This window comes from Hipposideros armiger, unplaced genomic scaffold (assembly GCF_001890085.2).
Source record: "Hipposideros armiger isolate ML-2016 unplaced genomic scaffold, ASM189008v1 scaffold_258, whole genome shotgun sequence".
In the NCBI taxonomy this organism is placed as follows: Eukaryota; Metazoa; Chordata; class Mammalia; order Chiroptera; family Hipposideridae; genus Hipposideros; species Hipposideros armiger.
The window spans coordinates 1,210,291-1,233,432 of NW_017731608.1; the positions used below are offsets into that span (position 1 = coordinate 1,210,291).

The window sequence follows — 23,142 nt, forward strand, 5'->3', positions numbered from 1 at the left end:
AGGGATGAGGTAGAAGGAGCAGGGGTGTCTCCAGGAGTCCTTTGAAGGTGACAGCATGATGCAGCTGTAGTACCAGCCACACCCAGCGGGAACACAGCCTGATCCTGGAAGGGGGCTTTGGTAGTTCCCTGTCTCTATGCTTGTAAAGGAATCTCTGTGCCCTAACTGTCTCTCTGATGTTCAGATACCTCCAAAAAAGCCACACAGCCCTCGGGCTGTTCTTACCCAGTGGCTGTGCCCGGTCCACGGCCTGGATGTCCATGAGGCCTGGCAGGTTGGACCTCACCAGGATGACATTGCTGCCAGTACCCTTGTCCGCACGGTGAATGCTACGTGTCTGCCAGTCAGTCCAGTAGATATAGGAGTCAAGCAGGGTGAGGCCGTATGGGTGCTGCACAGGTGACACCAGCGTGTGCCTATTGGCACCATTCAGGTCAGCGGCCTCAATTCGCTGCAAAGGAAGGAGAGGGTGGGGTGGCTATCAGCAGCCTGGGAGCACTCAGTGGAGATGCCAAATAGACCTTGCACGTCTTCCCAGGCTCCTGGGAAGCAGCAGCAGCAGGACTCTCACCTCAGTGTGGGCATCAGCCCAGAGCAGCTGGGAGCTGGCTTTGTCCACAGTCAGCCCATTGGGCCACCCTAGGTTGTTACTGATGAGCACGATCCTGTCTGAGCCATCCATTCCAGACCGTTCCAGCTTGGCGTTCTCTCCCCAGTCTGTCCAGTACATGAACCTGGGCAAGGAAGAATACCAGCGGGTTATTCCTGCAGCTCCTGGATACTGTAAGTACTTATGCCAAACACTGCAAAAATTATTTTACAGGCAAAAAGGAGAGTTGTCCTTTAATGGGTATAGGCTTTCGAATTTGCAAGATGAAAAAGTTCTGAATATCTGCTTCACAATAATGTGAATATGCTTCACACACTGAACTGTTGTACACTCAAAAATGGTTTAAGATGGTAAATTAATGTTATTTTTTTTTTACCGCTGTTAGCGAAAAAATACTTTCCATGGATTATCTCATTTAATCCTCACAAGAGTCATGTGATACACATTTTCACAATCACCTCCACTTATAAGTGAGGAAGCTGAAGATAAAAGAGGGGAAATAAATACTGGACCCAAAGTGACAGATGCAGCTAATAAATGGTGAAGGAATTTGAATCGTGGATTTCCAACTCCAAGGTTCATGCTTTTAACCTCCACACTATGCTGCCACCCTGAAAGGAGTCACGAAGGAGTAGAACAGCCCCAGGGAGGTTAGTCTTGGTGGTGCTGTGAAGCATGTTTGCTCTCCATTGCCCACTTTCACCCCACCCCTAGCCCCAGCTGAGCTGGCCCATCTTGCTGCCGGAGCACAGAGCAGACGCTCACCCCATCTCATGGTACAGGACAATGGCCCGGGGGCTGTCGAGGTTCTGCCACACCAACACTTTCCGCATGGACCCGTCTAGGTTGCCCACTTCAATCCGGTTGGTTCCCGTGTCTGTCCAGTACACTTTCCGGCCGATAGCATCCACTGCGAGCCCATCTGTGGTTTGCAGCCCTGCAGGAAGTCAAGAGAGCACACTGGCTCCTGCCTTAAAACAGATGGGATATTTCCCCAGCTCTGCAGCCAGACAGGTGGTCCCTGGGCTGGGAGCAAGGCCCACCTGTAGTGATGATGTCCTCATGCTGTAAGCCATCCAGATTGGCACGGCTGATCCTATGCAGTGTGCTGTCCGACCAGTACACTTTTCCTGGAAAGGGAAGGCTTGGCTCAGCCTGAACCCTTACCCCCTCCCCACAAAAGGGACATACACAGCTTACTCAGGCCCTGAGACACCAGGGGCATGCCAGGGAACCCTGTACCCCCTAGCAGAGGAAATCAATGGGAATGTACCAATGTCATACGGGATAGCTCTTGGCAGAGAGTGAGAGTAGGGCCCCAGGCCATACCCTTATAACCAAAGAGAGATGGGGCAGAGACTGTACCGGCGAGAATGGCGAGCCCCCAGCCACTGAGCAAGAGGCAGACGGGGTAGGGAAGCAAGGATAGCAGTTGCTGTGGGGCAGGGACAGAAGGCTGGCGGGAAGGGAGGGTCACACAGACCTTCTTGGGGATCCACTCCAATGGCAATGGTGTTCTTCATGGTAATGTTGATTGGCACCACCACATCGGCAAAATAAGGGATATCCAAGGAGACCATGCGTACATCTATCCTCCTGGCGAAGATGAGGAAACTGTTCATGCCTGCCCAGGTGGGGAGAGAAGAAAAGGGGACAGTCACCCTAGCACAGCCACGAAGAGGATTGGGAGTAAGGCAAGCTGAAGTTCGTGCCCTGGCTTTGTTAGTTTCTAGTTGTGTGATCCAGGACAAGTTGCTTAAGCTGTTTAAGACTCAGTTTCATCATCTGTACAATGGGGACAATAACCAGTGGCTGTAGTACAGAGAGATCCTATACAGAGAGCACTTAGTATTGGGTCCGATGCACAGTCATAAATGACAGCTTTGTTAATATTATGGAAGGATGCTCTTTGAAGGACCATTTACCATGAAGTTTAAGAAACGTCATGTTACGTCAAAGAGGGCTTTCCCCCCAGCCTGGGAGGTACCATTCACAGCTCCTTTCTAACTTAAACTCCCTGGGAAGTTGGGGTTCCAATGCAGCATCCCCTGGGGAGAAACACTGACTTCCAAAATCTGGGCAGCCAGTTCCTGCTTCTGGGACCCTCCAGCTAAGGTTGTTACACAGGTGGTGCTGGCTGTACATTCACAAAAGTGCCTCATCCAAGGCGGAGGTACTATTACATTGTAGATACCATACATTTTAATATTTTTTATGAGAGATTTTGGGCAGATAAAACAAAAGTGACTTATTCTAATCAAATCTGTATATTATGATAATTTTCCAGCAGATGAAAGTAAAGTGTCTCATAAAGGAGCATCTTTTTCAAATATGCATGAAGACCCCATAAGAACTAGTTGGAGCCTGCCTCTAATCCTGTCTACCCGCTCCCCTGGGCCTCTCCCCTGGACTCTCCTCTTTTCTAAAAGCTCTGTCTCTTCCCTAAGCCTCTAGAAGCACCAGGACTCACGGTTTCTCAGACCACACTGGAGTCCATCTTCTGAGAAGGAAGAGAGACACTGCCTCTCCCAGAGAGGCTCTCTCTAGGTCTCCGATGCTTAGACTTACCTGGTGAACAGGTCTTGCCATCAGGCATCAGGTTGATGCCCGTGGGGCAGGTGCAGCTGAAGCCGCTTGGATTTGGGGACCGAAGACACAAGTGGCTGCAGCCGCCATTCTCCATAGCACATGGCGTGGACACTGGGTAGGGGAGAGTAGGGGCGGTCAAGAGGGAGGACTACAGCAGAGGAACATCAAGGGGAAGCTTATGCGGACCAAGGGCTGCTCACCTGGGGGCCGCCGGCGGTGGAAGACATGGATGTCCATGAGGTTCTCCAAATTCTCCTGCAGGGTCTCCCGGTCCAGCCCCGTCAGCCGGTCGGCACTCTGTATACTCTTGGTCTGCCAGTCCGTCCAATAGATGCGCTCTCCATAGAGGGTCAGCCCAAATGGGTGGGGGAGCTGGCTTCCAATCAGAACCTACCAGGGATCCAGCCCTGTGTCATCCCCCAGCAGGGTCCACAGGAGTGGTCAAGAGCTCGTGCAAGGAGTCAGATGCAGCTTGGCCACTATTGCCTGCCATGTGACTTTGAGCGAGAGCTAGTTATAAAATCTGAGCCTTGGTCAGCCAATCTGCGATATGATTGTGACGGTGCCTGGTTCCAAGAATTGTGTGATGATTGCAAAAATCATGTATTATTTGCATAATCTCAAAGTATCTCTGTACAAATTACTTATTAAGTACAAAAGGAAAAAAACAGCGACTCTACTGTGGACACCACCTTGACCATGGAATCAAAGTTAATATCACAATAATGTAACAAGTCAACATCTGTGCCTACTGATGAGACACACTGAGAACTCAGGATACGACTTCACTTAACGTAGTATGTCTGCCCAAACACATAATTTGAATCTACTCACAAGGAAATAGCAGACAAATTGAGGAACATTCTACAAAAGAACTGGCATTTACTGTTTAAAACTACAAAGGTCAAGAAAGACAATAAAAAGGTTGAGGAAGTGTTCCATATTAGAGATTAAAGAAATATGATAACTAAACACAATTGTGATATGGGATTGCATCCTATATGAAAAAAGAAAAAGAAATGCTATAAAGCAACTGGTGAAATTGAATATGGACTGTGAATTAGATAGTAATGTATCAATGTTAAATTTCTTGATTTTGATCATTGTACTGTGGTTATATAAGGCAATGTACTAGCCAATGTCCCATCAAGGGCAGGATGTCTCCAGTTTACTCTCTGATGGCTCGGAAAAATAATAGTGTGTACATGAGGGTGTGTGTGTGTAGATAGGGAGACAACGAGAATGGTACAACAATGTGGCAAAATGTTAGTGATTTTGACCATTCATGCAACTTCTCTGTAAGTTTGAAATTAGACTAAAATAAACAAAGAGAGAGATCAAGTATGCAATTGGTGATTAATTAGTGTTAGTAGTGATGGTTCTTAGGAAGGCACTTATACCCCCAGCCCACAATCCACACAAATCCCTAGTTTCCTTTCACCACCAAGCAGCAGGGCCCCCAGGGCTCTGGAGGGCAGCCACAGCCTCAGAGAAACATCCTCTACGCTGGGTCCCCCCCACCCCCCAGGGTTCCCCCAGCTCTTGTCAGCTGCCAGCCAAAGGAGGGCTACCCCGGAGGCCGTCAGGGCCATGGGAGAATGCCTTAGAACCACCCTTACCTTTCTCTTGCTACCATCCAGTCCAGCAAATTCAATTGTCTTCATGCCAGCATCAGCCCAGTACAGCCGCTGGGACCCACAGTCAATGGCTAATCCATTAGGCCAGGTCAGATTGGAAGAGATGATGACCTGGCGGCCTGAGGCATCCATGCCAGCTCGTTCAATCTTGGGGCTGGCACCCCAGTCAGTCCAATACATGTACCTGGGCACAGGCAAGGCAGGGGGGTCTTACAAGCCTTCCAGCTAATACCCAGTGAAGATTCAGAGTACTTAGGGTTTCTGCCTGCAACAGCTGCCCCAGCCCCATCCTAAGCTCAGAGCTGTCTCTGAAGGTTTGTATCGTCTACCATTATCAAAACACACCCAGGGTTGTGATGAAAGTACAGCCCATGGCTCAAGGAGTGCTCAGCAAATAAGGCCTACTTGAGAATAAAGAAAGAGGGGAAGTGAGGATGGGGAATAAGAAACATTTCCTCAAGTGGATGGATTAAATAATTACGGTACAAAAATTTAACAGAATTCCAGGCCACCGTTAAGGACAATATATAGATCTACATAATCAAATGAGAAGATCTATATACTCTATATAATCAAATGGAAAGATGTCCAAGATATATAGCCAAGGGAATAAAAACCAAGTTAAAAAACAGTATGAGATTGCTGTAAAACCAAAAACACCACCACTGCCTCCAACAAATGTATGTATATACATAGAAGAAAATCTGGAAAAAATACTCTCAAGTGTTAAAATGGTTATTGCCGGAGAGTGAGATTATAGGGAATCTTTACTTTCCACAGATTTGTTTATCTATTTTTTAATGAGTTATTTTTATAAGCAGACCAAAAAACAGAAACAACAACAAAAATAAACAAGAAAAAATGTAAAGGTTTCCTTGTCCACTAAGGAGAAAGAGTTGTCACTATGCTCGGTGGTTTCTACAGCTGCGCTTGCTGCCTGCTGTGCCCATAAGATCTCACCACTTTTGCTAACCTCCAGACTCCCCTCTAGGTGCTCAGATGTGGAGGGTGGGTGGGGCTTGTTCCAAAGGGTGCTCACCCGCCCATGGGTTCCACCACAATGTCCCGGGGACGATCAAGGTTCTCCCAGATGAGCACTGTCCTCATGCTGCCATCTGTGTTGGCCACTTCAATCCGGTCTGTCCCTACCAAGAAGTAGGGGGCAAAGATATTAACTCCAGTCTCAGTCATTTGCCCTCTTACCTTCCATGCCCAACACCGAGGCTGGCATACAGTAGATGCTCAAGAAATGCTTTGTGATAGGTGCACAATGGATAGTGAGTGAACTGAATTTCGAGGCGTAATTAAAGATTAAGTGATCAGGTCCATCTCTTTGAAGAGCGAGCCTTCCTCAACCCAAGCAACCCACTCTGTCCTATAATTTAAGGCAATGCTTCTCAATTTAGCATGTGTGAGAATCAGGAGAGCTTGTTAAAATACGGGTTCCTGAACCTAACCCCTCAAGATTCCAACTCAGCAGTTCTGGGGTAGGGCCCAAGAACTTGCATGTCTAACAAGTTCCCACGTAATGATGCTGCTGGTCCAGGGACCACACTTGGAGTAGTTCTGGTTTAAGGCATTCCCCTTGCCTCCCACACTCACCTGGCTAATAGAAAATGCCTGTTTACCAAGACAGCGATGGAAGAAAAATCACAGGGCATAGTCTCCAAATCTGAAATGCCTCAAAACATTCTCAGGTATCAGCTACATAGCAGAAGTAGCTGCCATTTGGTTGACAAACGACAAACCATGCGATGTGAGTTTCTAGCTTCAGTCCTGCAGCAGCCCCACCGCTCCTGACCGATCAAGGACACGGAAATGGTCTAGGAGGGGCGCTGGGCTCCTTCTACCTGAGGCCAGGACTTTAAGTAAAAGGAGTCCCCGAGAACCAAGCCATTGATTGCCCTGTACATACCCGCATCTGTCCAGTACAGCTTGTTGGTGACCCAATCAATGGCCAGGCCTGCTGGGCTCTCCAAACTGGTATCCACTACCACCTGGACAGGAAGCAAAGCTATTTCACCAACTGGACCAGCTCTGGGGCCTGAACATCACCAATTCTCAGGCTGGCAAAGGTCTGGGAAGCCCTTACCCAGCAAGAGGATTCCACCCCTTAATCTCTGCCCTCCCCGGGGGCCTGGGCTCACACTGGGCCCTACCTCCTGTCCTGTTCCATCCCACTTGGCCCTGCTGATGGTGTCAGTGCTGACATCTGTCCAATACACGTGGTCATCCCGGGAGTCCCAGTCAAGGGCCACAGCACTGCGCACGTCAGCCAGTGGGATGACATCGTCGGACAGGTCCTCTGTGTCAAAGCTGATCCGACGGATGTCCATCCTTCGGGCAAAAAGCAGGAACTTGTCAAGACCTGATCAAAGGCCGAAAGGGGTCTTCTTTTAATGCTCTAAATCCAATAACAGTGACAGACACAGGCGCTCACCTGTGTGACATCTGGTTCAACCACACTTCCTGGGATCGGTACCCTTTGTCCCCTACTCTTCACACCTCAGGCCCCCTTTGAGGCCTTGGGCAGCCCGTACTGGCAGAATCAGATTTTAGGTTCAAATGGAAATAGACTCTACCCAAGGCCCAGAGTGCATGCTATTTAAGCGTCTATCAGCTTCATCTCAACTTTTCTCTTCTCTTGCTTTGCCCATTTCCTTCAGCACCCTGGCTAGATCACCTCTGACTCCCTTTCCACCTCTGTGACGTCTAAGTCTGCTTCAGGGCGTCTGCTGCTGCACTCCTCCATTTAGATCCCTGCCTCTTGCTCTTCTCTTCCCAACTTTAGTGAATAGCGACTATGCATTGAGCACTTACTCTGTGCCAGGCACAGAGCTTGGTGCTTTTCTTGCCTTGTCTCATTTACCCTCGTAGCAATTCTTTGTGGTTCATGTTATTCTTACGCTCATTTTCCAGATGAGCAATCCCGAGGCTAGGAGAGGTCAAGGACCCTGCCTGGGATCCCCTGGCTACAAAGCACCAGAGCTGAGATTTCAACTCAGGTCTGACTCCAGAGAAGGACCTCTGGCCACTCCCCCACAAAGCTTTTTCCCAGCGGGCTCCTTCTCCATCCCCTAGCCCCATTCTGGTCTGTCTCAATGTTTCCCAGTATACTTTCCTGCCTGGAAAGGCACTTGCTGTCTAACTTCACTGTTTTCTTTTACAATCTGGGAAACCCTTCAGGGAAAGCTCCCGGGGGAACCTCCTGCACCTCATTAAGCACAAATATGGGAAGAGCTGGGCACAAAAGAATGCAAGGAAACTAGGTTCTCTATCAATGTGTGTGGAATGAATACTGCTCATTTCTCCAAATACTTTCCCTAGTCTTGCTCCCAGATCTGAAGAGAAATTCGAATTTAACCACAGATAAGAGGGTCAGTGGGTACATGGCGGTAAGTAAGAGAAGCTGCCGATGTGTGAGGAATGACCCCAGGCCCCTTGCTGGCCATGCCATACACCTGGATCACTCCTCCCTGGAGCACTCTTAGGAAAAAGCCACCCGTGGCTCTGAGCTTGACAGGGCCACCCTCTCAAGGTTCCCTGCAGCTCAAAGGAAGCCAAAATAGCAGTTCAGGGACCAGCCAGGGAATCCCAGTGTCTTTCACCATTAGGCACACATTGATCCAGGGCCTATATATCCTAATCTTGGCTCTCTGGTTTAGGGGCTACAAGAAAGTCTTTAACAGGGTGAGGCTACATGTAAAGAGGTAGGAAACCATTTTCCTGCTTTCTAGAGGGGCCTGAAACCCTCTTGCTGCCTATATATAAATCATCCCACCTGGTGAAAATCTGATACACAAACCTGGGTGCAGGTGTTCATACTTGACCGGGTGATGTCACTGAGCCTTTATCAACTACTGCTGGGCACTCAGCCCTCAGCTTTGGTATAAGAGCCCTCAGTCCCTTACTTTCTTCCTCTCCAGGGGCTGCCTGAGGAGCCTAGCTCCTCCCCACAACAGGCAACCCCTCAAACCCGTGTCTCTGTTCCTTCCACCCACCCTCACAAGGCACATCCATTGAGGCAGGTGGCCCGGACCCACTTACTCTGGGCACAGGCGTGGCTGCTGATCTTGCGGAAGCCAGTGGGGCAGGCACAGGTGTAGTTCTGGCCACTGGGCAGACACAGGTGGGTGCAGCCTCCGTTGTTGTCCCCACAGCGGTTTTTCCCTGCTCAAAGAGCCCAGAGCAAAAGGGTCAGGTAAGACCAAAGGTGGGCAAAAGTGGCCCCAAGGCTAGTGAGTCGGAGTTTAGCTATGGTGTGAGTTCCCTGGAGGGAGGAACTATGTCTTACTATTTTGTATGTCTGCCCCAGCTGTGAGCACAGTGAATACCGGACACATAGGAGATGCCCTATAAATGCTGCATGAATTAGATGGGGACAATGAAGTTGAACTAGTCTTTCATAAATCTCGATGATGTACTACCGTAAGTGTCCAGCAGAGGGAGGAATTAGCCCATGTCAGTGCCGACCTCAAATTTCCTGGTCAGAAACAATGGCCACTGTGACAGGTGCAGGGAAGGTTCTCAGCAGCACTGGAGGCTCACCAGGTGGGCAGTTTTTTACCTGCAGGCTGGCGCTGGGGATGCAAGGTGTGGATGTCCATGGGGAAGTGGAGTTTGTTTCGAATGATCTCCTGGTTCTTGCCAGTAAATTTATTAGCACTATTGATGCTCTTGGTATGCCAGTCTGTCCAGTACAGGCTGTCTTCAAACACTGTGATGGCGAAGGGGTGCGGGAGGCCTGGGGAAAGTCCAAGAGGACCTCAGTCCAGACGTGGCCTGCCATAGCCCTGGACCCAGGCCTGGCAACTGCGCAAATCTCACCCTCTGCCAAGGCTCCTGGGGGCCAGGACAGGAGTAGGAGAGTAAGAAATGAAGGAGAGTGGAGGAAGGCCCTCACCCTGGCTAATGACAGCCTTACGGTGACTCCCGTCCAGATTGGCCCTCTCGATGACGTGGTGCTTAGCGTCCACCCAGTACATACGACGCCCGGCATAGTCAATGGTGAGGCCATTGGGCCAGAAGAGATGGGTATCGGCAATGATGCGGCGTCCAGAGCCATCCATGCTGGAGGCTTCGATGCGGGGGGTGTTGCCCCAGTCTGTCCAGTAAATGGTACTAGGAAGAGAGAAAAAAGGACGTTGACAGACAGGTAGTAGACGGTGGGTAGGGAATTGGGATAGTAATCAGGCAAGGGGCTTTTATCCATTTAACCAAGGGAGTCCAACTGGTAGAAGATACATGCTGTTTGGTCTAGAGAGTGCTTTTTAACTGTTTCAATTTAAATGTCTCTAGACAGGGCATCTATTCATTTAACAATTTTGGGTAGGGTACGATCTTAGGCACGGGAGTGTAGCAGTGAACAAAACAGAAAAATTCCAACCCTCGTGGAATTGACAATCTAGTATAATATTAGGACAGGCACTTTCTTCTTTGTCATAATCTCTACCACTACTTTTTGTATTTTACACACACACTCACACGGTTTCTAAAACAGCTAACCTACAACTGTAGGATCTTCAAGTGACTTGAATTGAATTTTTAAAAGCCAGAGGTTAAGAACTTCCATTTCAGGAGACTTTTCTTCTAATAATAAAAATTATTAATTCAACCTCATGAGCTAATAATAAAAATACTAAACACCTACAACTTATCTAAAGTGCATTATGCCATTTTAAATGCATTGTCTCATTTAATCTTCACACAGCTATGAGGTAGGTATGTTTTTGTTTGTTTTTTAAAGATTTTATTGGGGAATTGGGGGAGGGGAACAGTGTTGGGGAATCGGGAAAGGAGAACAGACAAGTTGCTGTCCTTTTGTTCTACAGTCTAGTTGTGGTGGACATCACTTCACTGGCCCATGTTGGTATTATCATTGTGCTCTTCCTGGATGAGGCCGTTGCTCGCCGACCATTGGACGGTCACTCAAAGCGGCTCATGGCAGCTCACGAAAAGCGCATGCCAGCTGCCGGCCAGCCCCACTGCAGCCTACGCCATCGCCAGTGACTCACGGCAGCCCAGCTCCAGGTCGAGCTATTGTTCACCATCTTAGCTGTAGAGGGCGCAGCGTCACTGACCCTCATGTAGGATCCAAACATGGGCCCTGCTGCTCAGAGCTGGGGTCCCAAGCCAACACTTAAGCAACGCGCCACTCGGCTGGCTCGGTAGGTATGTTTTTTTTAATCACCAGTTTAGACATGAGTAAATGGAGGCAGAGAGATTAACTAGCGTAAGGCCACACAGCCAGTTACTGCAGAGCCAGGACTCAAATCCAGGTGTGCCTGGGTGGAGAGCCCATGCTGTTAACACCACACTGTGAGGATACCCTCCAATAAAGTCTGGCTCAGATGGCCTGGGAATTGTCCCTAAAGGCCGCAAGAGGGATTTAGGAATTTGAGACACAACTCACTCACCCCTCCATGGGGTGCAAGGCAATGGCCCGGGGCTTCTCAAGGTTCTGCCAAAGGAGCACCTTCCGGTGGGCCCCGTCCAGGTTAGCCACCTCAATCCTTGACGTCCCCGAGTCTGTCCAGTAGAGTTTGTCATGGACCCAATCCACAGCCAGGCCCCCTGGTGGAAAGAGGCAGTGGGAAATTGTCAGAGATCCAGCCCATGCTCTTCTGTGCCATAGTAACAAGAGCAAACTCTAACACAAAGCGGTTTCTTGGGCCAGGCACTAGTCTAACCATTTTACATATACAAGCTCACTTAGTCAGCTCAACAACTCTGTAAGTTAGGTACGATAAGCCCATGAAGACGAAGAAACTGAAGCACAGAGAAGTAACTAAAAGGTCATGCATTTCCTCCTCTCAGCCAACCCTACTCCATTTCCTGAATTCTGGCTCCCTGACCCATACCCAGGGAGCTGCACTGGCTCAGGGGTTTGCAAATTGTAGCTTAGGGTTTTGCAGGGGCACTTTAAAGTTACATAATTTGAGTCAAATGTGCTTGGTACCAAATTCCAACCCACTTCATCTGCTTGTAACATGCCCTGAGATTGCAAAGTGAGCTGGGGTTTTTTTCATCTGTAAACATTTGGATATATTTATCTGGGTCCATCAGATTACTCATCGTACTAAACAATCAAAACAAAATTCAGAATTAAACTGGATGCAAAGGCTGATAGAGAACTGTAACTGTTATCCATAAAGCTCTGATTTCAAATGATTACATTTATCACACTGGTCTCATTCTTCTCACCCACTGAGCTCAACAACAAGCAAATGTGAACCTATAAAAATTAACGTATACTAACAAATGTTATCAACGTTAGTTCCATCCAAGATTTCGCTGGAAGAAACAGATGCTCTGCTGCCTAAGGTTTGCAAACCGCTAGCCTGTTCCTTCCATGGTTGCTTTGCACATGGCATGGCCCTGCCCCTCCCGATGGAGCCTGGATCCCTACCTGGGCTCTCGAGCCCTGTGGACACAACCTCCTCCACATTGCTGCCGTTGAGGTTGGCCCGGAGGATGCGGTCCAGGGTGACGTCTGACCAGAAGACAAGCTCGCGCCGGTGATGGAAATCAAGGGCAATGGCATTCTCCAGGTTGTTGAGCAGCAGCGTGTACTCAGAGCGGTGTGGCAGCACCTGCCGTATGTCGATGCGATTGGCGAACAGCAGCACAGGCTCCGGCCCTGGGGACATAGCATAGAAATCGGGCCCCCACTGGGCTCCAGAGCTGCACCCTTTAGCATGTACCCCCAGCTTCTTGGCTGACATATAGGGCCCCTGAGCAATTAGGGCATGTCCTGAGCTGTCGGCATCAGTACTAGAAGAGTGGGAGCTTTTGAAGTATACTCCCCGAGCCCAGCCCTCCCTATTCTACCCAGCAGGGTATTTCGGGGAGCCCAGAATGCACCTCGCAGCTCCATTTTACTGAGATGGAAATCTCGCTAGCTCTCAGCAAATCCCTGAGCATTGGAGCATCTGGCCGTCTCCACACTCAGCCTTCTGCCCACCCAGCCAAAGGCCAAAACTCCTTACCCAGAGCCTTGCAGCTGCGCCGGTCAGGCCGGAGTTCATAGCCTGCCTCACACCAGCACTGGAAAGCCCCTTCGCTGTTGGTGCAGCCCTGGCTGCAGTATCCTTCCTCAGCACATTCATTCACATCTGTGAGGACCAGGCAGGTCAGGAGCTCTCTCTTCTGCCATCCTCTATCCCCAACTCCCAGGATGACTAACTGCTTTCCTGCCCACATACCCATCTACTTTCTAGGCCTACTGGGAAGGTTAGAGAACAAGCAGTTAAGGGCTTTGAGGTCATGCAGCCCTAGGCCAGAATCCCACCTCTGCTACTCAACAGCTCTATAGCCTTCAGTAAGTTACTTAACCTCTCTGAGCTTCATGTGTGAAACAGGAGGGACAATCCCCACCTCCTAGGGTTACTGTCATGATGAAATGAGGTCATGCCCGTCAAATGCCTGACCCATAGGAAACACAGCTGCCTGCCTGTCTGTTGCCCCTGCCCAGCATCCTGGCCTTGCTCTAAACCAGGTCCCAGCTCACCCTGGCACATGCGCCCATCCTCTGTGAGCCGATAGCCTGTGTGGCAGGTACACTGCACTGCCCCCCGCACCATCTGGCACTTCTGGGCACAGCCACCGTTGTTAACATTGCAGTTCTCCTCACCCGTCCGGGGCCCTGTGCCAGCCAAGCCAGAGATGGGAGTTGAGCCCAGAATCCTCCCCCAGACAGCCAACTTGGCATTCCACCTGGACCACGAAGAACAGCTCCCGGGGCTGCAAGAGTCCCTAGGGAGGGTTCCCTTTGAACCGTATGGGTGGGGTTCAGCCACAAACCATGGGCCAGGCCCGCCCACTGGGGACACTCACGGCAGTTCTGCTGTGGGCTTTCATCGCTGTTGTCACCACAGTCATTGACCCCATTGCACAGCTTCCTCTGTCCGATGCAGCGCCCATTCCAACACAGGAACTGGTCCGAGGCACACTGGGGGCTTCCTAGAGAAGGAGGGAAGGTGGGAGGGAGGGAGAATCAGGTCATAGCAGGGCAGGGCTTGGGTCAACAAAAGGACGGGAGCCTGTCATTTTCTAGGGCGAGCTGGAGACAGATGAGACTCAAGGTGGGAGGGTTGGGGTCCAAGACAGGAAACAGTTCAGACAGGGCTGGCTAAATGTCTGCATTCGCTTTTTTCCCAGGACACCACAGTGGATGGTGAGGGATGTAGGAGAGAATGAGAGACGGCATCCGTGCGCCCAGCACCCAGTGTGGCTAGGGTTGTGGGCGTTGGGCTGTCAGCCACAGAGAGCAGGCCTTGCTCACTAGGCCAGAGCAACAGGCCCGGGCTGTGTGTGAGTTAGAATGTGAAAGGCAATTGAAGCTCATGGTCCTGATACTGTGTTCTAGGCCAGAAGGCAGGTCAACAAATGCACCAGGAATCGATACTGGTAACGAAGAAGGGCAGGAAGAATCCAGGCCATGAGTAAGATTTAACTAAAGCATCACCTTGGCCCAACTGGAGTGGTAGCAGTAACGCCCTCTTTCCACTCGTCCTCTACCCCAACTACAGGCGAAGGGGCCTGGGGTACCTCTGGGAGACCCCACCTGTGTTCTCACAATTCTCTTCATCGCTGTTGTCTGCACAATCGTCTTCCCCATCGCAGCGCCAGGACAGGCGGACGCAGCGGCCTGAACGACAGCGGAACTGCTCTGCTGTACACATGGAGGTGGCTGGCAAAGCAAAGGCCTAATGAAAGGCAGGCCCCATTTCAGCTCAAAGCTCCACCCTGCCACCCAGAACTGCACTTTATGCCAGCACCCATGCCACTCTTCTTGACACCAGTGTCATAGTCGGTTTATGGGGCATCTTCACACGAATCAGAAAAATTTTACTGCCATCTGATGGAAATGGAAAACTACCATGATGAATATATAAATCTATATAATTATAGAACATATGTCTATTATGTGACTGGTATCCCTTTGGACATAGTGCCTCTGTGCAGTGCACAACCTACACAACGATACTCCGTGATCCTGTCCAATCGGTTTCTATGCTTTGTTGGTAGTGGCCTCTTTGGCTCCACGACCCCTCTCCCTACTTCTAGCTTAGACCTTCAGCGCTGACCCCCACTCACTGCAGTTGCGTTCATCAGATTGGTCATCACAGTCTGCGTCGCCATCGCAGCGCCAGCCTGCGTTGATGCACAGGCCACTGTCACACATGAACTCCCCAGAACGGCAGGGCTGGTGGGAGGCTGGGAAAACACGACACACTTCTGTCTCTAGCCAGTCCGTGTACAGAGTGTCCCATGGCTGACTAGAAAGCCACAGCCCTAGCACTCCAGCTCCTTCATCTCTGCCCAAGAGGGATCAGGGAATCCAGAAAATCTCCCTCTGAGCTCCTGCCCCAGCTGGCACCTGTGGCTTGCCACCCCAACCTGGCCTCCTTCCTTCCTCCATCCAGCTGGCCAGAGCACTCACAGCAGTCAGACTCGTCCGACCAGTCCCCGCAGTCATCATCACCATCACAGTGGTATATGTCCAGGATGCAGCGGCCATAGGCACACTGGAACTCTTCCAGGTTGCAGGGGGGCGCTGGCACTGCTGAGGCTGGGAGGAAGGCAGGGGTGGGGAGGGGCACACACTAAAGCCTGGGCAGGGGGGATGGGCTCTGTCTCCTCCAAGGGACAAGATGCTCAGGCAAAGCGCCTTCCGCAAGTGAGATGTAACCAGGTTTCATTTGGGATGGCCTTTATACTCGTAGACTCCCATATTCAGGCAGACCAAAGAGAGACCTCACTTCTCACCTGGGGAACCTACTTCCACCCTAGCTCAACCTAGGAGAAACTGCTTCTTAAGATCACACCAGTCTTGGCCACTGTCCATGCGTTCCTCAGCCTGGCCTTCAGCCCATGGAAGGGAGCCCTCTACCCCATCCCTGCCCAACAGCCTGAGGTCTGGGGCAACTCACGACAGCTTTCCTCGTCAGAGCCATCTTTGCAATCGGTGTCACCATCACAATACCAGTGCTCAGCAATACAGCTTCCGTCACTGCAGCGGAATTCCTTGTCAGAGCACTTGCGCATGTCTGGGGGGATGCGAAATGGGACAGCAATCCTGAGGGAGCCCCCTTCACTGTCCCTGCGGGTCTGACCCAGCCTGGCGAGACATCACAGAGTCTGTGCAGACTCTCTGGGGAAGCCGAGGCCCTCAAGAGGCTGGGCCTCAGGGTCCTGCTCCATGGCTGCTGAGGGGCTGGACTGCTCTGTCTCTCCAGCCTTCCTCCCGCTGCTCCAGACACATAGATGCCTGGGCAGTTCATGGTTCGGGCAGTGCTAGAGCCACTGGTGCACTCTCCTCCCATTTCCAGCCACCCTGCCTGCCTCCTGGGAGCACCACTCACCACATTGCTCATCGCTGTTGTCACCGCAGTCATTGTCACCATCACAGTGCCACAGGCTCCGGATGCAGTAGCCGTTCTGGCAGGGGAACTCGTCCTCCTCACACTCCCGAGGGGCTGTGAGCACAGAGAAGTCAGGCTACTATAGGCAGTGGGGTCCCGTGCCCGAAAGTCCCACAGAAAGCCCCATAGAACAGGGCAGCCAGGCAGCTCCAAGGCTGCCCCGAGGGATCTGAAGCAGCTGGCTGTCTCTTGGAGGGCTTATCTGGCCAAGAGAGAAGATGAATGCACAGGACCAAGAGCTGAAGACCCAAGGGCTGACATGGGCCTGGGGCATCACTTTCTGAAGGACAATCCCTCCCCAACAGGGCCTGACGGCGCCCGCCTGGCCCTGCCAGCACTCACGACAGTCCTGCTCATCCGAGTCATCCTCACAGTCGTTGTCCCCATCGCATACCCAGGAACGGCGGATACACTTGCCATTGTCACAGTGAAAGTCAAGAGGGGAGCAGGTGGGCAGCACTGAGTCCCGGGAAAAAGAAGAGAAAAGGGAATCAGGGTGGTGTACTTACTCAGGCAGGCTCAACCATGCCAGAAATCCTTCCCCAACACCCCTTGTTCCAAGTCTCCCGTCTGAATCACAGTCCTTCTTCAGATTCCTGTGCCTGCCCCCAGCTGGTGGAGAATCTAAGTAGAAACTGTAGCAAAGAAGGGAGAGTATTAGCAGATCACGGTGGTGAGGGGCTTTTGGGGCAGAGCAGCCCAAGGAACTCAAAACCAGTAAGAAAGCAGTAAGAAAAACATGAGCAAGAGAAAGAAGTGTTATTTTTTTTTCTTTTCCTCTTGTTAAATGATGATTGACACATCCGGGCTCAATTTCCAGTTCTAGAACTCATTACTTATCACACTGAGCTAGTCCGTTCCCCTCTGTAAGTTGCAGGTTCTTCGACTGTACAATGGGGATAATTATACTCAGCTCACAGAGGTCTTTTGAGAAAATGCATGTGAAAGTGCTCCAAGAAAGTGAGCCATTTACCATCAAAGCAATTAGCTGAAATGGCTAGGGTTCATAAGGTCCAGGTTGTAGCTTGATTCTCATTAGACTAATTAGCCACCCTCAGATGGAGGTGCTGCAGGTTGCACCCCTCAATCCAGACAACTGACTCAGCGGTGACATTTCCGTATATCCAAGACAGAACCCTCTAACCTGTGGTGCATGTTACTACACTAGGGGAAAGGGGAGATTTAAAGAGAATATACGATTTCTTACAAAGTTTATGTTATTATAAAAAGATTTAATTGTACAGAATGCCAGTAAGAAACAAAAATCTGCATCCGTATATAGTATGCACATTAAAAAATGTACAAGTATGCAGTACAAATACACAAACACAAATTCACATAAATACAGAGAGATTTGTTTAAAGTGACTATCTGTATTTTCGATGGTGTTTTCTCCTATACTTGTTTCAACATTTGTTTTACTGGACATATGTGCATGGAAATACATGAAATACAGGAGGGTTGCAGCCATATATATTGTGAGGAAACCACCCACCTGTGATATCTGTCATCCTCACAGGAGTCCAAGGCTCTGAGTTTGACACAGCTGATGCACAGAAAACTCTCCCAGACTTGTCCTTGCTCCCCCACCCCCAGGGCCCTCTTCTACCATTTCCCACTGCCCCGTGGGGAGATTCTTACTACATCCGTCCTCATCGCTGTGGTCCCCGCAGTCGTTGTCTCCATCACACTGCCACTGGGCGGGGATACAGGTACACTCGCCAAGGGCACTCACTGCACAGGTGAAGTGGCTCCGACCACAAGCACACTCTGGGCTGCTGGCTAGGCCTGGGCAGAGGGAAAAGAAACCAGTGAGGGCTCCGCTCCTGCCCTAGCAAAGCCCATTCCAGAGGGAAAGTGGAGGGGCCAAGTCTAAGACCAAGGTCACCCAGGTGACACAGAAACACTGCCGGGAGGTGTACATCACATGATGGCGTCTTCCCCTCCTCCAACGCACAAGGCACAAATGGTCAAGAAGATACCCTCTGGCTCTGGGCTCACAAATGGTGCAGGTACCCTCTCTATGACAAGGTTTTTTACACAGCACTCATCAAGGCCGAGAGACAAATGATGCCACCTGGAAAGTTGGTGCTCTTGCGGAAGGAGAGCAGCGGACAGAATGGGTGAGGCTTCCCTGTTCTTCCCTCCCCGACTTGGTTGGGAAATGTCACAGATGCTTTTGCCTTTGAGCAGGACCAGGCCCTCCCTTGGTGTGGGCCAGGAAGGGCAAGGGATAAGAGTGGAATTAAGATGCTAGACACCCATTAGAGAGAAGGAATCCACACAGGGGAGCAGGAAGCAGCACAGGCTGCGGTTGAGTCCCCTCATCAGAGCTGTTTTGAAAAGAAGTGGGGTCCACGGAGGACGGGACCAGGCCTTCTCAAGGCAGAGTGACTGGGACCAGTCAGGGCCTTCCTGCCCGTGGGACAAGCCACAGCCTGGAGGAAAGATGGCAGAAGCGGCCCTTCCCCCAGCCTCCGCAGCACGCAGCTGGGCTTCCCTATTGAGCTATCTGCCTGGCCAAGTCCCATGACCGGCTGCTGTGCCCCCTCCCCAGTGCCCAGCAGGATGCCCTGGGATGGCGTGTGAATGGCTCAGTGCCCCAGCTCCAGCCTCAGCTGGAACAAAGGGTTCTGCCAGGGTCACTCTCCCCCTCCCAGCATTCATCTAACCCGCTGGGCTGCTGCAGCTGGGAAAGAAGGGGGCCACTGCTCACTGCTCATCTCTCCCCCTTCCTTGCTTTCTTCTCCCCTTCCTCCCCTCAGGCTGGGCTGGAACGGAGAAGGAAGAAGTCAGCTCCTAAATCACCACCTCTTCTCCTTTGCTATTTACGGGGGCAAGCCTCTCGTTCTTGGCTCATCTCAACATAGGCCCTCACTGCACATCACCGTTACTTGGCCTGGCTTAGGGCTTAGGGCCCGGAATGAAAGGGTATGCTGCTACCCCTCCAAAAGCAAGGAGGGAACCCTAGACTCCTCCCTCTCCACTTCAGCCCCTCGGGTGAGTGTGAGCATAAGGTAGGGGTTCCTAACCTACGGATGGGTGGATGGATGGAAAGATGGATGGATGGATTCGTGGCAGGCATGAACATCAGTGAACCACTGAAACGACAGGTAAAAACATTCACTTTTGGAGTGAAGAACCACAGCTCTCACTAGACCCTCAACTGAGGCCTTGCCCTCCCCCTGCACATGCTAAGGGAACCAGCTGCCCTAGAAAAGATGCAGGATTTCCTGCAGAAACCAAGGGAATCTGAGAGATGCAGCAACTCTACAGCTCACAGGAAGGCCTTACTCCAAGCCCAGCTCCGATCTCTCTAGGTCTCTCTGCAAGTGCGCAACAAACGATTCTTCCCCAGGGAAGCCGAGAACCAGCTGCCCAGCCCAGCCCCATCCTCCTGGGCCTGTTCGGAGATCACTGAAAACGAAGGGATAGGGGGTTTTTCTCACTCGGATCCTGAGCCCCAGAGCCTGAGGAACTTCTGTAGTGCAACCAGCTCATCACAGCGATAGGCACTGCGTTAGGAAACTCTAGCTTCATGAAACAGCAAAGACAAGGGATTCCTGAGGACTGCATGTGGCGGGGCTCCCCAATATGCTGACCCCCTTCATGGGGAGGAATGGAAAAGAGGAAGGATATGGCTAAATTACTGGTTCTCAACCAAGGATGGCTCCTCCTCCTCCCCGGGGGGCATTTGGCAAGGCATGATGACATCTGTGGTTGTCACGATTGGTGGCATTTCTGGCATCTGGTGGATAAAAGCCATGGACACTGCTAAATATCCTACAAAGTTCAAGACAGGTCCCCACAACAAAGAAATTATCTGTCGCCAGGGAGCGGGGCTGCACCAACAGTTTAGGGTAAGGGGGTGACAAGGACAGAGAGAAGGGAGAAGGAATTGGGGGGAGGGGAAGAGAAAACACATTGGACCTGGAGCAGCTAGACCTGGGTTCCCCTGACCAGGTGTGCGACTTCGTACAAGTCATTTAACTCCCTAAGCCTCAGTTTCCTCATGTGAAAAGGCCACACAGGTTGGACAAGAAGATAAACGTGGAAGAGGCCTGCCTTATGCCTTGGCACACCAAAGATGCTCAATAAATGCAGGATGAGTCTGCAGGTGTAGGGATACGGGGGCTAAATTCTTCCAGAAGGCCTTGATTTTAAGAACCCGAGTACCAGGTCTGGGAGAGCAATATCCCGGTGCCGCATGCAAGTCAAAAAGGAATACAGGAAGTAAAGAGTACCCTTCAGCAACCCCCCCATCCCCACCCCCACCTGCTTCTTTTCAGGGCCCCACCCCCACCTTTGGCTGAGTAACAGCAAAAGTCCTGATTTCCCCATGCAAACTTCAGGAACAAAGCATTCCTTCGGGTGGGCATCAAGTTAGTTGCAGGCGGCTGAAGAGTCAAGACTTCCTGCATGTCAGAGCAACATCTGAATATTAGCATGTGAAGGTTAGGCAGCCACTGGTCAGGCAAACCCTAAGCTTGGGCTGTTCATAGAGTCAACAGCCGCATTATACTCCAAAAAGCCAGCTCTTCAGGACAACTGCTACCCCTCTGGGCTTTCCGGAGGTGGAATTCTGCCTTTTCACTCAAGTCCTGGCTGTGATTATAAAGGATAGCTTTTAACCCTTTTTAACTAAAAGAATGGTGAGTGAAGAAAGAAAACAAACAGCTGCGGGTGGCAAAACGCAGCGTTCATTTTAAGGAGTGTTAAGTTAGAATACTCAGCTATGCTTCTGGCCTTGAAAGCTATTTGTCAGCCACACTGCAAGCTCCCTTGACCTCCAGGGGCTTGGGCCCTTTGACCTAACTCAATTCAACAAGAAAAAGATCTCTCCCCCAAAGTGCTCACTAACCCTAATCATCAAGTCGGCCAGCTTTTCGGATACACGTTAATGTGCTCACAGAGCCTTCCTGAAAGGTGAATGAAAATCTCAACCACATTACCAATTTCTCATTTCCTTTCTTTTAAAGGAAAGAGAAACCTCTATCTGGTATGCCAGACACATTGTAACACGTGAGAGAGCACACATTTTGGAGTCTGAGAGACTGAAGTTCAAATCCTGGTTCTACTTTGAGCAAGTTCGTTAACGCATCTGAGCCTGAGCTCCCTCATCCACAAAATGGGAATAATAGTTCTACCACAAAGGGTTTTTATAAAGATTAAGTTAAATAACCCATGTAAACTGCTTAGCACAGGGCTGGCACACCGCAAAAGCTTCCTAATAATACAACCATCATTTACTGAGTACTTACCAGGTGTTGTCCAAGCACTTTTCTAAGTGTTTTTCATATGTTACATCACTGAAAGCTCTCAACAACCCTGGGAGGTGGCACTATTGTTATTATCACCACTTCACAACTGAGATACATGAGGTTTGTCAATAGGTCACACAGGTACTAAGGTTTGGAGCCAGCATTCATACCCAGGCTGGTTGATCCCAGAACCTGGGCTCTTAATCACTTTATTGTACTGCCTCCCAAAGATGGTATTGCTATTATGAGAATTTTCCAAAACCTGGATTAAAAAAGGGAATTTACAACACTGGGACTTCTGGGCCCCTCTTTATACAGTCTCGATTAGCAACTATGCAGTGAGTATATGGATCTCAAGCAGTGACCTCTCCTGGTGATTGCTAAGGATAAGTTTCCTTGCCTTCAGGTAAAGTAGTGAAACAGGGACAGTCTGGAGTCCCAGTCCTTTGAACCGGCACCTCAATGTGGTGTTGGTCCAGAAAGGAACAGGGCTCTGACAACAAATAATTATATTCTGTAATTTCTCTTACATCTTACAAGCTACTTTTGCACATATATTTGCATTCTCATTTCATCATTATAGTAACCCTGAGTAGTTACTATAAGTGCCCATTTAACAGGTAAGTTCACCTACTTTGGCCAAGGTCATGGGGTGAGTAAGAGAGCCAGCATGGCAACCCCATTCTGGCCCTCAGACCAGTATTCTTCTTTTAATGTGATCTCAAATCTCGACTTCCAATAAGTTTCCCAGCTGACACTGATGCAGGTTCCAAGTAAAGAGAGGCACTGCTCTCCACCGTCCCATAGAATGCTCAGCTGAAGGGGGACCACACCTGTCACTTGGAAGCCCCAGGTGGACAGTGACTACACACAGCTACAGAACAGCTTTTTCAAGTTGAACCAGAGATGAGATGCTTAAGGAGTGCCCTGTGAGTGTTGGAATATGTCAGCTACCCCTGCGTGGAAGGGATGACAATGGGAAAAGAAGGAATCATTACTCATACTCATATATGTGAAGAATGTTTTTCTTCTAACGCACTACAGCTCTCTCTCTCCTCCTGTCCACTAGCAGCAATGGTGAATATATAAACCTTATTTAATGAGGATAAGTTATATGAAATGACCCTAAATTACATCCAGGCCAATTGAGAGACCAATCCTGATTTTAGCTCCTTGGGTAGCCTACTCTCACTGAAAGGGATGCCCATGAAACAAGACATAACTGACAGGAGTGGCAGCAAGGAGTCACATGGAAATGAATCCAACCTCATCCAAGAGATACCTGGAAACTGGAGAGAGCTGGGTGTCTAGAAACAGCCTCCATTTGAGAGGACAGAGCTTGCATAGGAATCAGAAGCAATACCACAAAAGGACCATAAGCCTCTTAGCAGTTGGAACTGTGTGATCTGGAGTTTGTGTTTGTATTCACAGTGTGTAGTTCAATGCTTGTGATATAGTAGATGATCAATCTTAAGTTTGTAAAATGAATGAATGAATGAATGAATGAACTATACATTCCTCTAGAGCAGCAGTTCTCAACCTTCCTAATGCCGCATACCCCTTAATACAGTTCCTCATGTTGTGGTGACCCCCAACCATAAAATTATTTTCGTTGCTAC

At 50.2% G+C, this 23,142-nt stretch overlaps 1 protein-coding gene across 1 annotated transcript in view; it reads right to left on the reverse strand.

Annotated features, from left to right (window-relative positions):
- LRP4 (LDL receptor related protein 4) overlaps window positions 1-23,142 on the reverse strand; it is a 49,604-nt gene that overhangs the window by 18,028 nt on the left and 8,434 nt on the right. The window contains exons 2-27 of the mRNA XM_019656481.1: window positions 17,904-18,050; window positions 16,605-16,721; window positions 16,203-16,316; window positions 15,771-15,887; window positions 15,281-15,409; window positions 14,935-15,054; window positions 14,402-14,527; window positions 13,672-13,797; window positions 13,346-13,480; window positions 12,825-12,950; window positions 12,245-12,475; window positions 11,253-11,409; window positions 9,740-9,957; window positions 9,404-9,580; window positions 8,884-9,006; window positions 6,996-7,204; window positions 6,752-6,833; window positions 5,876-5,981; window positions 4,819-5,020; window positions 3,400-3,589; window positions 3,179-3,310; window positions 2,094-2,234; window positions 1,654-1,740; window positions 1,376-1,547; window positions 572-734; window positions 226-451 (exon numbers count right to left, since the gene is read on the reverse strand). Of these exons, the coding sequence (XP_019512026.1) occupies window positions 226-451; window positions 572-734; window positions 1,376-1,547; window positions 1,654-1,740; window positions 2,094-2,234; window positions 3,179-3,310; window positions 3,400-3,589; window positions 4,819-5,020; window positions 5,876-5,981; window positions 6,752-6,833; window positions 6,996-7,204; window positions 8,884-9,006; window positions 9,404-9,580; window positions 9,740-9,957; window positions 11,253-11,409; window positions 12,245-12,475; window positions 12,825-12,950; window positions 13,346-13,480; window positions 13,672-13,797; window positions 14,402-14,527; window positions 14,935-15,054; window positions 15,281-15,409; window positions 15,771-15,887; window positions 16,203-16,316; window positions 16,605-16,721; window positions 17,904-18,050 (3,873 nt within the window). The remainder of the gene's footprint in view (window positions 1-225; window positions 452-571; window positions 735-1,375; window positions 1,548-1,653; window positions 1,741-2,093; window positions 2,235-3,178; window positions 3,311-3,399; window positions 3,590-4,818; window positions 5,021-5,875; window positions 5,982-6,751; window positions 6,834-6,995; window positions 7,205-8,883; window positions 9,007-9,403; window positions 9,581-9,739; window positions 9,958-11,252; window positions 11,410-12,244; window positions 12,476-12,824; window positions 12,951-13,345; window positions 13,481-13,671; window positions 13,798-14,401; window positions 14,528-14,934; window positions 15,055-15,280; window positions 15,410-15,770; window positions 15,888-16,202; window positions 16,317-16,604; window positions 16,722-17,903; window positions 18,051-23,142) is intronic.